Below are 13,234 nucleotides of genomic sequence, written 5' to 3' on the forward strand. Positions count from 1 at the left end.
TTTGCCTTTGTCTAGATCTTCATTTTTTCTCTTCTTGTGGCAGCTGAGGAAATATTTTTTGAAATCTCCTTACTTTTGATTATTTTTGTGATCCCAAAGGGAGAGACTGTCCATGTCAGATGTGGCTGGTCATGGAAAACAGTTGCCTTCAGCTGAGCGGGAGCAGCAGCTGCGCATGGAGCTGCAGCAAGTGGACCACCAGATTAGCCAGCAGACACAAATGCGAGGACTAGAGGTTGGTACCATTCGTAAGGGTGTTAAGGAGTGGAAGAGAGAGAGAGAGATGAAGCTAACAAAGCTACTTTACATATGCTGATAATCCTTCTCTGACTCTAATAATACTCGGTAGCGATATTTAATCCTCTGATGCCAGTCATCAGAGCTATGGTACAAGTGTAAACTTGTCTGCTTAGCAGCAGAAACTTCCCTACTCTTCGCATTATGGAAATCAACACCATTTTTGAATCTGCACTGTGCTTACTCATGTTTGCTTTCATTATCTCTCTTGCTCCCTCTCTCTGTTCACCTGTTAACTCAGAGGAGGCACACTTTTTTGAAATGAGTATCTGTTCTTCTTGGCTTCACTGCCATTGAAAATGTCTGATTTTATGTACAGAAAGCTTTGACCTTTATCTGTTCAATGTTTGGCTTTGTGTTGTGCCTGTTTCTTCCTAAACGGCATAAGTCACAAGAGTAAAGAAAATGGATATTAAAGATGTTTAGCTTGAAAACTTAAAAGCTCAGTGTTTTGTCTCCTTGTTTAGAACAAATGTAGTCACTTGAAAAACGAGGAAAGATGGGAGTCTGCATTTGTAAAAGAATTAATGAGCTGATACTTTTGTTTATATTTTGTGAGAAATAGGAGAAATGTCAAGGCATTGTAAAACAATGGATGTACTAAAGCTTTAGTTGCACTTTTTTCCTTTCCTAGGAAAAAAAAAATCAGTAAATGTTCTCTGTCTACAAAAAAAAAATATTCTAGATGCCTCAGCCACTAGTCGTATTAGTGTTTTCCTGGAAGGAACTGCTATAAATGGTGGACAGCAGCTTCCACTGAAGCTATAGTTACCTGATAACTTGTGTTATGGCAGAGGGATTATTGCAAATTTGTCTTAATAGCTAACAAATTTGAAGTGACAACAACAGTTAAAAGTACTAGTTACTTGGAGTATAACTTGTGTCCTTGTTTGGGAACCAAAGGAGGAATTGTTTTAAATTTTGCATGCCTGCCTTTGCCATAACAGAAGAGTATTGAAAAGTTTCAACAACCCGAAGTGGCCTGCTTCTCCTCCTCATTATTATTGTAATTGTGTCAGCGTTAAATCCTACATAGTTAGGTTTGAACTTTGGTTTGCCATAATTTGTTGGAACTTGTCAGTTATTTTGAGCAACAACAGCTTTCAATTTGTCCCTTGTGTTCGAAGATGCAACTAGGTATTTGAAATCCAGAAGGCTTTATTAATTTACCTGTTAGAAGGTTGTCACAATCACCAAAATCAGTCTGAGCATAAAGAACTAGATAATCTTGCTTTCTTATCAAACAAATGAGCACTTCTACTTCTTAGCCCGGCCAGACGTTTGGCTGCATGGAGCAGTAGATAGTGTTTTCTGTGTTTAAATGCAGAGCACAAACTTAAGGAACTGATTCCCAGATGTTTCCAGGTTTTTTTAAGTGCCTGACATGGTTACTGCCTTTACTTGGCTGCTGGTAACTTGCAAGGGACTGTAGTCATTTGACCCTCTTTGTTCCTGTGCTTCTTTATCTGGGTCAGTCGAGAGCTATTTATTGATGTCCACCTCTCTCACAGCATTTTGTGACTTGTACTAATACTGAACTCTAACGTAGAGCTTTGATAAATTCTACTAGTATAAAACAAAGCAGCAGGTTTGCTTATCTGTTATCTTTTATTCAACAAGTAGCTCACAAAAGAGTAGTGGTTTTGCTCATGTGCTTCACCTTAGTTTCGGGAAGGAAGGGGCATGCAGGAAAAATCCATGTAAATGCATTACAGTAGATGCTATTTCATGTTGCTTGTTTAAAAACGAAAAGACTTGGCTGCATGGAAAAAAAAAGTATGTTTAAACTTGCCTTGGAAGTGATTTCAATTGGGACCTTTTTAAGCATGGAGAGAGAGGGCCTCAGTTTTGCAAATAAGCAATACTCCAGAGTTATGGCCTAGTGCCCTTTCTGTGCTCGGCATGCTGTGTGCTCAGTTGTGTATGTGCTTGGCTTTATGTATTTAGGCTGGTAGTAACAGGCTGCTGTTGCAGAGGGAGGCGACTACCCTGGCAGGCCAACCACAGCCCCCACCCCCACCTCCCAAGTGGCCTGGGATGATCTCAAGTGAGCAGCTGAGCTTGGAGCTACACCAGGTGGAAAGGGAAATTGGGAAGAGAACCCGTGAGCTGAGCATGGTGAGTGCTGCGGGGCTGGGAGGCAGAGAGGTGGAGCAGAGGGCCGTGTAGATGGCTGCAACCCTTCTGCCCTGGCAAAAGGCTCTCTGCTAGATGACCACAGGTGGAGTCCCCCATCTCCCTCTTCACTTCTCTCTTCTTCAAAACTTCTAGAGAAGTTTCTTGATTCTTCTTTGTGAAGAACTTGAATTGGAGACAAGTTAAAATACTCTGCTGTTATTTTGTTGCTGTTTGAAAATAAGTGTGGCATTGAGTTTGTTGAAAGCCTTGAGTTGTCTCCAAGGTCACCGTGCCATGAGTTGTGTAAACTGCTTTAATACAGAAAACATCTTCTGCAGGTACAGTCTAGCATTCAGTAGTCTGTGTGCTGTTACAGTCTGTGGTCTTTGCTCTTTGTTACAAGAATTATCCCTTCCTTTCAGGAAATACCGTGTCCTGAGAGGATGAATGTGTCTTAGCAAGTCTCTTGTCTCATGGCTTTTGTGGGCTACACTGTACAACTCCAATTTACAGGCTTTCATCATTGGTCCCAAAGAAAGAAGTCTCAAATTCTTTTAACACTGTTAAAGTTCTTTTTTCTTCCTTTTTTTTCTAAAGGAGAGCCAGTCTTCCCTGGATATGAAAAACAAACTGGGCACCACTAAACAGACAGAAAATGGACAATTAGAACCGCAAAGCAAGGTTCCAGCTGAGGACCTCGCACTAACATTCAGGTTAGTGAACATGGGTCTTCAATCTTCCTTTGCACAACAAGAGAATGACTTAACCAGGGGAAATCTCTGATCTATAAATAATACCCCTTGCCTTACATCATCTCTGATATGGAAGCACCTACTAGAAAAAGATCACACATATCAAGGTTTTACAGTGCTTGTTTGAATTGCAGCTGACAGGTAGCTGTATATCAATTAATACAGCAGAAACAATGACGTATTTGTCAGACCAGAAGTCCATCTAGTCCGTATTGGATGTTTAGTAGGGAGAAGTAGGAGATGCACAACAACTATAAATAAAGAAAGCTTTATCTGCTGTTTTATTTTCAAAGAAATGTTAGAAATGCAGAGGGAAGTTATTCCACCCAGCTAAGGTTTGTAATGTGAATGTTGTCTAGGAAGGTATATTGTAACTTTGAAACAAAGTTCACTTTTATTGGTAGGCAGTAACTTTTTCCACAGATGCTGGGATTACTTTAATCTTTTTATTTCGTACTTACATGAAATAAGTTGTTGGCTAGCAACGCTGGGAGTCCGTGCAGCAACTGTTTTCTGTTAGCTACCTCAGTTACACTTAAACAGAAAGGCTCAAGTGCTGCAGATGTTTCATTAAGTCAAGTTTATAAAACTTCACGTGAGCGGTTTGGAATCTGCATATTTATTCAGAAAGTGTATTTATTCAGGAAATGTATCCATCTCAATAGCTTATGAAGTCCACGCTTCTTATAACCAGTCCTTGAGTTCTGCTCTGCAATTAGCCTTATTTCTTTTTTCTCTGATAAGTATCTGAAGCATAGGAGGTGACCTGTTTATTGGATAAGGCTTGTCTTTACATGCCTACATGTGTTCAGAACTGTTTATTGAAGTGCTACAGCAGCAAGTATTGAAGTTCTTTTGCTTTTAAAAAAAAACTCGAGTAATTATTTCTCTTCACCCCCATCCCCTTTCTCCTTGCAACTTTCTTTCAGCAGTGATGTTCCAAATGGATCCGCCTTGACACAAGAGAACATCGGCCTCCTGTCAAACAAGACAGCATCTCTCAGCCTGTCAGAGGACCCAGAGGGAGGAGGAGACAACCACGACTCCCAGAGAGTGGGAGTTACGCCCACATCTGCTCCATGAAGTGAGGCCAGCATACCCCAGAGTTTCTTTTGCTGGGGTGTTGGTAGCTTCCATCACGTTTTTTTCCAGGGGTGATTGGAGAAACCTAGGAGTAACAGCAGTAGCAGAGCAGCAGGTCCAGAGGCAATGTGCACAAACACAACTACTAGAAACAAATCCTGCACATAGTTCACATTAACGCATTTTTTAATTAAAAAAAATGAAAATTAGCAGTATCTGCAAGCGATTCAAATTAAATTTGTTTTTGTTCTGTGAATGAACTTTATTTTAATAACTTTGGACGCCTTGGGTCCCAGGGCTTAAAAAAAAAGATATTATATATATACTCTGTTTGATTAATTGTATGATCTTAATGAAGTAGGTTTTTCTTTTATTTTGGTATTATTACATAGCCAGTGCATAGTTCGTTATCACTTTAATTTCTCAACAAATAAAACAACCTGGCCACTTCCTTGTATGATCTAAGAGTAAACAAGGAATTAGGGTTGGAGAGTAGCTGTGAATTGCAGTGTCAAAAGATGTGCAGCAAATTTAATTCTTAAAATAAATGTTCCCCTTGTAGCTAGGAACTGAACCCTAGGTTTTGCGAGACCTATTCTTGTTTAAATAACTTAAAAGTACAAATGACAGAATCTTTACAATGCAACCAGTGCAGTCCATAGTGTAAGCCCCATCACAGCACGTGTGATTAAAATGAGAACAGAGGAAGTGTCCAATACACATTATTTTATTTAGAGGTTGCTGGCATGTTGTTTTCTGTTGGGGCTAAGGAGATCAGCTGAATGCAGACTGGTCTACTACAACATGGGTATTTCTGAAGCTGGTTAGCTGGGGCTTGGGGTAGAGAGGCTTAAGTAACCAGTGAAGGTTGTGCAGCACAAGCAAGGCATAATCTCTAGAAATAGCAAACAAGGAAAACAAGGCTGTGCAGTTGCTGAAAGGATGTTAACGGCAGATGAGTTGCTCAACTGTGCTGGATCGTCCAGCATTTGTTGCTTTGTTGTTGTTTTTTTTGTTGTTGTTTTGCTTCCCATTTTCATTGGGCCTTTAAAACAAGCATACCCGAAGTCTGTACAATTAGGTTAATTCAAAGGGGCTTTCTGACCTCTGCTTTTTGAAGATCTTTAAAGTGTGCCGCTCTCTCAGCAACTCTTGCCTTTGTTATTTCTTCACAGCTATTTAATTACTATCAAAACATCATAACTTCTTCTATGACCTGATAGTTTTCTTATTTCTGTTCAATGGTACACCAGTTAATTAGTTGTAATGCTGTTGTAAGAGCCTTTTTCTGACAGAAAGTCATCTTTGATTTGTGCACATAAGTGATAGTTATCTTTCAAAACCAGATTTTTTTCTCTTTTAAGGTTCCCATTGTTTAGGGTCTGTGTGTATCAAAATCAGATGCCTCAGAATCAATTTGCAGGTTATCTGTCACTGCTGCACAGAGTCTTTCCTAGATTCCTGTTTCACAGGAGGAAAGTTGCATCAAAAATGCCATGTAAGCTTCAGCATTGATCCTGTCAATAATAGTGAAAAGCAAGTTTGGCTTTTTAAGCTTAAGTTGGAAAAACTGTAAGCCTTTCTAGATCTGTTTTCTTTAAAAAATTTTTTAAAAAAATTGTTCTTGCTGCACATTTTTTTGACTTATCTGCATGCACTGGGGTGAGACCCTGTATGCAAAGAACTCTGTGGAGATTAATTTTAAAGTGCTGCTCCCTCTGCATCTTCTTGGCCCATTCTCATTTTTTTCTTTCTGGGTTAGACTACTAAATCAGAAAGCACTGGTTATGTAATAAATTACTGCATTGCTTTGGTTGGGTAAAGCAAGAGTTAATAATTTTCTTGGTTTTTAGTTTTTTCCTTAACCTTAACTCCTGCTGAGGTCATAGCTACCTTGGGCTAAGCTTTGCATTCATCATACTGTTAAATAAAACAAAATGGGGGGTGGGAGGGGATACAGTCCCACTATTGCCTACCAGTAGGAGAGTCCAAACAGAAGACTCTTTTGAGTAGCAATTATTTAATTTGCCCAGTCAAGGCACCGCGTTTGTATACTATTTCACATTGAATTTGATTATGCCCTACAGACCTGGCTGGTCAAGGATTTGATACACATATTGGCTTGGGATTCGAGCTTTCTTTTTTATTTAAATAAAAATTTATATATAAATATATATATATACATATATACGTAGTTATATCTGTATATATATTGGGTATGTTTTAAGAATTTTTTCGCATGAGCGCAGCTGTTGTGATCAAATGTCTGGGAGGTAGAAGCACTGAATGAAAATAAAGGCATTTTTCAGCACACACCCACATTCTCTATATGTCTTTACACAGGTTTATTTCTCTCTTAGTTGAACTTCGGCCTCTTAACTGCTAAGAGTAGTTTTGAAGCTTGCTTTTTTTTTTTTTTTAATCCCTCTTTAACTTTCAGTGAAGAATCGTCTTTGCACTAGAACAGCTTCGCCTGCCCCCATCCATCTATATCTCCTACCATTCCAGCCGCTCCCTTAGGAGCCGAGCAGAACTGGGCTGATGCAGTTTTGAGCCTGTCAGGTCTGTTCCTCCCTCCTCCGCCCTGGGCTTGGCAACGAGTAGCGGGTTCCCCTGGCAGCGCGCTCACCACTCAGCTGCCACGGGCACCATGCTGCGTTCTCCCATCCTTAAGCGCAGAGCACCACCGTCAGGTCAGCCGCCTCCTCGTTGGTTTTAACTCTTCTTCTGCTGTGTCTTTATTAACACAGGGAGCTCGTTTTAGCTGAGATAATGAGTGCAATATTTGCATCTAGGAGGACAAGCCCAGAATGTACCTTTTCTTTTATTGCAGTGGTTTTTTATGTAACCTGAATTCAGTTTATGTAAACTGAATTTTCAAAAATGGTTATGATGAGTTTGAAACTACAGATTCATTTTCAACACTAGGAAGAAAAGTGTGGAGGGGCAAAATACTTTTCACCTTTTATTACTTGTGCCAGCTATTTTCCTTTCCTGATTGAGTTACCTTTTTTTCCCCCCCTTCTCTCCACTTCTGCTCTTGGGAGGTATTCTATTAATAGTGAAGCTATTCAGATTGCCTTTGCTGGCCTACATATGGTGAATGCTTCCAAAACCTTTGGATTAGAAGGGAGACCTTACTGTTGTTTTTTTCCTTTGTCCAGCTCTCCGTGCTGTACTTTGTGCGTAGTGTCCTTGTTGTGATCAATGTGTCCAGGTGAATGGCCTGTTTGCCCAGTATTATAGTTCGGCTTGTTAAACAGTTTGTTTAATATCTACCAACAATATTGATTTTTGGCTTTGGTTTTTTTCCCCCTCCTCCTACGTTTTTCTTGCTTCCCTGGAAAAGCTGAGTTGACTAAAGTCAAACAGCAAAAATACAGTGCATGCTTTTAAGTCTTTCTGAAAGCTGCATGTAAATTTTTGCTTTTTATGAAAAAGCATGCTAGTACCACTGATAGTACATGTAAGGGAAGCATTTGTGGTTACAGCACTTCTGGAGCAACTCTGTATTGCTAGGTCCTATCATGGCCCTGGCTGTACAGAAATAGTGTCTACCTCAGTGAAATTGGTCTCACCTAGACAGTGGCTCAGTCCCTTCTACTGGGGCAAGAAGTAACAATGCTACAATACCGTTAGGGCACTACTGCGTCATTTAGTAGGTAGGCTGAATTTTGTACTGCAGTAGACACCTTTGAACACTTGCTGATACCTGAGTTCCAGCCCCAGCACGGACAAACCCCTCAGAATGGGAAGCTTCAGGTGTTAGGTTAAGCTTTAGTATGTCAAACAGTGATTCGGTCATTGTAGAAGTGGTTTGTTTTATTCTGTAGTGTTATTTTCCTTCTTCCCTTTTAACCATCTCTGCTTCTTCTCTTATGCCCTACTTCTTTAAATAGGAGAAATCTCCACGTTTTCATCTGCCCCTTTTGTGTATTGGTGTATCCTATCCCATTTTAGAGTAGCTCTTTTTTTCTTTAGATCAGAGCACCTTTCAAAACTTGCAGCACTGTTGTCCTTTTTCTTCTCAATTTCTTTTGTCTAGTTTCCTCTGAGCCTTATTTTCTCCCTTTTGTCTGTACCTTCCTTTCTTTCCTTCTGTGGCTTTCCCATTCACCCTCCCTGATTGTGTAACAGTGACAGCTTGCTGCCTCAAAACAGAGCATTCAAATGAATTCGCTTAGCCAATAACTTCTGTGAAGTTGCCTTTTCTAATGGTGTTATTACTCAGTGATGCACAAATGTGATATTGCCCCTACTGGTAGGCAAACGGGGGATCTGTATAAACATGGTAAACTGCTGTTTTTCTTTAAAGGAGAGCCAAAGACTTGTGCTTTACACTTTTTTTTTCCTGGTGTAGCCATTTGATTGTCAAGTCTTTGTAGGGTTTTGTGAATTGACTGTATTATCCTAATAGAAATTTTTTAAAGTTCCTGATTGTCAAGCCTTATCCATGCATTGAATTGTGGAAAGTCATTCCATGTAGTCATGCAATTTGCAATGTACTGAGATGTATCTGGGGTATTCTGACACGTTTTTAGTCTCACGTGCACTCCCCCAGCTGATGGAGTGGCTCATCTAGAGAGGGAGAAGGAACAGAAGTTTTATATTGTCAAAGAAGCCTGGTCTTAGTTTCAATCTAAATTGACTTGAATACTGATTTTAAATCTCTACAATTATGGAAAAAGATAAATGTGTGGTGCAGATGTGACTGTTAAGCCCATTGGAACTGAAAAGATATGTCAAACTACCATTACATTAAATTAGATGTGGAAGAAGCAAACTCGTATGATGACATTGTCTCATGATGGCAAGAATTGAGTAAGGTGGGGCAAATTCTTCTTTAGAAAAGATTAGGAATGAAGCTTTTCATTGGTAATACAAAAAGTCACTTGCATTTCCCTTCCTTGATATAACTTAAACTCTTGCAGACTGTTATTAAGGTTTTGAGGTTCAGAGAGGAATCTGAGTAGCATAATTGCTTATTTCCATTTATAATCTGGACTATAATGAAGTGGGTTAGAGAGTAGTTTGCTGAAGAACCCCAGTACAAACTAGCTGTTTCAGACCCGCTTGTATGATCCAAGAAATTCAGTGCTAATAATCAGAAGGCTCAACAGCAGGAGTGCCAACTCATCTTCTCTGTTCTAAAGTGGGAAACAAACAAAAAACACATCAGCAGTATGCAAGTTTGATGTATGTCTGTGTGTTTGAAGACGTATTTGTAGTCTTAGAATACCTAGAAGGAACACAGCAAGGCTGACTGTGGCGTGATCTTACTGTCATACTCAAATTTTGTCACATTTAGAAAACACACACTTCCAATGCTGGTAGCACTGACTTTTTTTTTTAAACAAAGTGTGTCAGCAACTTAGTGTTCTGTGTGATAATAGTTCAATTTCCTGGACAAAAAAAGGAAACAAAGTTCTTGGGTTGTCTAAATAGGAATTTAGAAATGAACTGGAAGAACATCTGCCTTGCTTGCATGTAAACTCTGAATTTGAGGAAAGTGAAACAGCTCTTCTGAGCCACCTCTTAAGGTGCTGGAAGTCAGATGGCTGGTACTTGCAGTGTGTGAGCACACAGGCTATGTAGCTCAATTTGATCTTTCTCAGATCAAATATAGTCTAAAATGTCAAACCTCATTGGGGATTCTCTTTTTCATACTCAGCTGTTATCAACTGCATTATTTCCTACGAAAAGGAGGATGAAAGAGGCTGAAGAGTAAGTTCAAGTTACATAAGTAAGCGATTTGGGGGAATGTTATCCCAGTCAAGTCTGTTTACACAGTTAACATGTGGTCTTTATTCTTGTGTAGGAAGAAGAACGTAACTGTTCGGTATTGTCACAGTCTTCAAGGCACTTCTTGTCATGCAGGTAGAGCCTTGATTAGCAGGGAAAGGAGAGCAAACTTAATTTAATAATGATTTTTATTTTTTTTAAATGGCAAGTGTAATATCATTCTGCAAAACTCTCTGAACACTACGGTAAGTTAAGAGGGTGCAGCTTTTTCTGGAAATTCCCAATAAAAAGAGCATGTGGGAATTTGGATTTGTCTGTATCCTCTTCTTTCTGCATCAGGAACATCCTAGTCATTTGAAGCTTAAAGTATGTGACCACAGTAATGAAAATTGGATGTCTGTAGCTTAGTAACCTAAATAATTAATTGTTTTTCCCAGGCAATCTTTGTAATTTCGGTGAGTTTATGTATGATTTTAGTGCAAATTGCCAGGTGTTCAACATTTTGGAACGTTCAGGTACCTAACTTCATCCAACAAAGTGAGTATCTTTGGACATACAGGTTGGAAGTTTTCATATTCCAGGAAACAAATGAAAGTTTTAGGAACACACATTATCAGTTTCAATTTAAGAAAACACAGTCTTGGGAAAGATAGAAACAACAGGTGGTGCAGTGTCTCTGAAAATAATTTTAAAAAAAGATGATGGGATTACATATGAAATGTATATGGGCAAAAATATATCTGTAAGGAAAAAAAAGTCTTGTGGAGTATTCGATGTTTAAGAAATTATTTGCTTCTTTGTAATGTTAAATGGATTTACTAACTCTGTGGCAGACAGTACTCACAAGTCTTTGGCATCCAAACCAGGTTGTGTACTGGATGGATCCCACAACTGGACGTGTGCACTGACCTCTTTATTTCTAGCTTTTTAAAATGAATCTTGGTAGCAGCACTTTATAAATGTATAAAGCAACTAGAGACAGAAGAGAACACTGTTCACATCGCAGCTGCTGCACAGTTTACCAGTTGGTACCTTTAATCCACAGCCTCTCCTAAGGGAAGCTGCTCTAACATGGGCAAATCTAGCAAACCAAATGACTTTGTTTTTCTAATTTTAAGAAGTTCCCGTTATGCCTTTGGCCTCTGCTTGCTGTGTAAACAGCCTCTATGCTAAGAGAAGCGTTCCCTGAAGTCAGCTTAGCAACTGTACTGGAGCTTGATTATTTTCCCCGTTTTCTATAACCGGTAGCATAGTGTCGAGAGCTCTTTCCCCATTGTGTTTGTTGCTATGGGGAAGAAGAGGTGAGGCAAGGCATGCGTGGGAGGAGGGAGGAAGAGTTACGGGATCTGCTCTGTGACGGTCCCCCCCCCCCCCTTTGAAATCGTCTGCTTCCAGTTGTGGGATTTCTCTATAGATGACATTTTTTTCTCCTGTTTTTGTAAGCCTAGTTTTCTTTGATCTTATTAGTTCTGTACAAGTCTCCCCGAGACATTCTACAGTCATTATCACCTTTTTGGGTGGAGTTTATTTTTTTGTTTGTTTGGTTGGTTTTTTAAATAACTTTTTAACATTGGTGCATATATGCTTGGGATAGAGCTCATGTAATTTTCCAATCGTATTGATTGTATGTGATTGTGCCCTGCAGAGGTATATTTAACAACAAAAATAAATAAATAAAAAGGATAGTCTAGGTAATAAAGGAGACCGTGAGATTTGTTGAGTCAGGTTATGAACTATTTCTTGAATTAATTTAGGATATTGGTTAAGTGAAATTCCCTGTCTGCTGTTCTCATAAATCAATGCTAAACAAAATGTCATTATTTCTGTTTATTGAACTGGTTCTTTTCTTGCTTTTCTCCTCCTCCAGCTGTTTTCTTTCTTTCCTGCTTTTCTTCCCCATCCAAAAAAAAAAAAATCTTGAGCCTTATGGGGATGGCTGACTGTTGGAGTGATGTTGTGAATACGTATTGCTTGTAACTACCAGAACACTTTTAGTAGGAGTAGAGATTAAGTAAGATGTTTGACAAGAATTCTATAAACTGAATTCTTTGCAAGTTCAGGGGAAATTTGAAGCTTTGTACATACAGGTCTAGTCGTGGGGAGACACTGAGGCCTGTAAGGCATTGGGATGTCTTTCCTTGAAATGTTAGAGGCTTTGCTGCCTGTTGGAAAGTCTCTGAGATGACAAAAAGAGTAGAAGAGTTCACTCTATCTGACTCCCTGTGTCTTTACTCCTGCAATAGACTTTTTAAAATGTGAAAGAAAAGCCGTTAGGTATTGTGCTGAAGTGGGACAGAGCAGATTGAAGGAGGCAAAAGGCAAGAGGATCCAGAGATCCAAAAGGCAGACTTTGTCTCCTCCTTTCTTTTTTAACCTGTAGAGCCAACAGTGTTACTTCTTATTAAAGAACGAGGAAGCGGAGACCTGTTGTGTGTGCATGGTGGTTATGTAGAAAAAGCCATATGTCAAAATGTGATTTCCTTTTCTCTCTTCCCTGTGTTTTTCTCCCTCCTAAAGCTGACTCAGCCTCACCCTGCTTCCACATAGCATGTAAGGGTCCTTTGAGTTGCAGATTCAACAAACAAATACTTTATTGAGTGGAAAGGTGGTGATTCGCTACTTGGTTTGTAAATAGATGAAAGTGTCTACAAGGTCGTATCTGCTTTTCTGTCAGCATTTATATTAAATGATAAATTAATGGTGAACACTGAAATATCTGTCATTTTCTGTTTCGGATGAATGTACCTTCTTTGAAACGGGATGTGATGTCCTGACAATTGAAGGCTTCCTTCAGACCAAGGCGTGTTTATTCTCTGCCGTGCTGGAGCACGAGAGATGCTGAATAGCAGAGAAGCCGTGTGCCTCTCTTGGGGTCTGGTCTGCGCTCTGGTGGCTCTGCTGGTGTAAGCCAGGCGGCTCCCTCAAACAGGAAAGAATATTCAAAATAATCTCCTTTGCTACTTGGAGAGATCCAGCATGAAGTGCTCGCTTCGCTAGCCCGAAGCCTGTCATCACTGTTAGGGCCCCTCACACTTCACACAGCAGAGCTTCCTCACTGGAGGACTCGAAATGTTCAGTTCCTATACAGGGAGGTGTATTTAGCTAGCAATCCAGCAGAAAAATGGGTGTTGCTACTGGTGAAGGTTTTCTTTCCCATTCTCCCACTGGTCTGAGAGTTGCAGGACACTCGGGGCTTAAATAAAAAACCACAGAATTTCTGTCAAGCAGTTGGTTTCCAAAAA

The 13,234-nt window shown here is 39.7% G+C and overlaps 1 protein-coding gene across 20 annotated transcripts in view; it reads left to right on the forward strand.

The window, feature by feature from the left end:
• RC3H1 (ring finger and CCCH-type domains 1) overlaps nt 1-12,693 on the forward strand; it is a 62,227-nt gene extending 49,534 nt beyond the window's left edge. For 9 of the 20 annotated variants that reach the window (XM_083846162.1, XM_083846149.1, XM_083846165.1 and 6 more), the window contains exons 17-20: nt 100-235; nt 2,245-2,415; nt 3,013-3,128; nt 4,097-12,693. In XM_083846162.1, the coding sequence (XP_083702288.1) occupies nt 100-235; nt 2,245-2,415; nt 3,013-3,128; nt 4,097-4,250 (577 nt within the window). In that variant the 3' untranslated portion in view covers nt 4,251-12,693. The remainder of the gene's footprint in view (nt 1-99; nt 236-2,244; nt 2,416-3,012; nt 3,129-4,096) is intronic. The other 11 variants (XM_083846150.1, XM_083846152.1, XM_083846161.1 and 8 more) reach the window with 5 other exon arrangements.
• The last annotated feature ends 541 nt before the right edge of the window (nt 12,694-13,234 follow it).

This window comes from Anser anser, assembly GCF_964211835.1.
Source record: "Anser anser genome assembly, chromosome: 8".
Lineage (NCBI taxonomy): Eukaryota > Metazoa > Chordata > Aves > Anseriformes > Anatidae > Anser > Anser anser.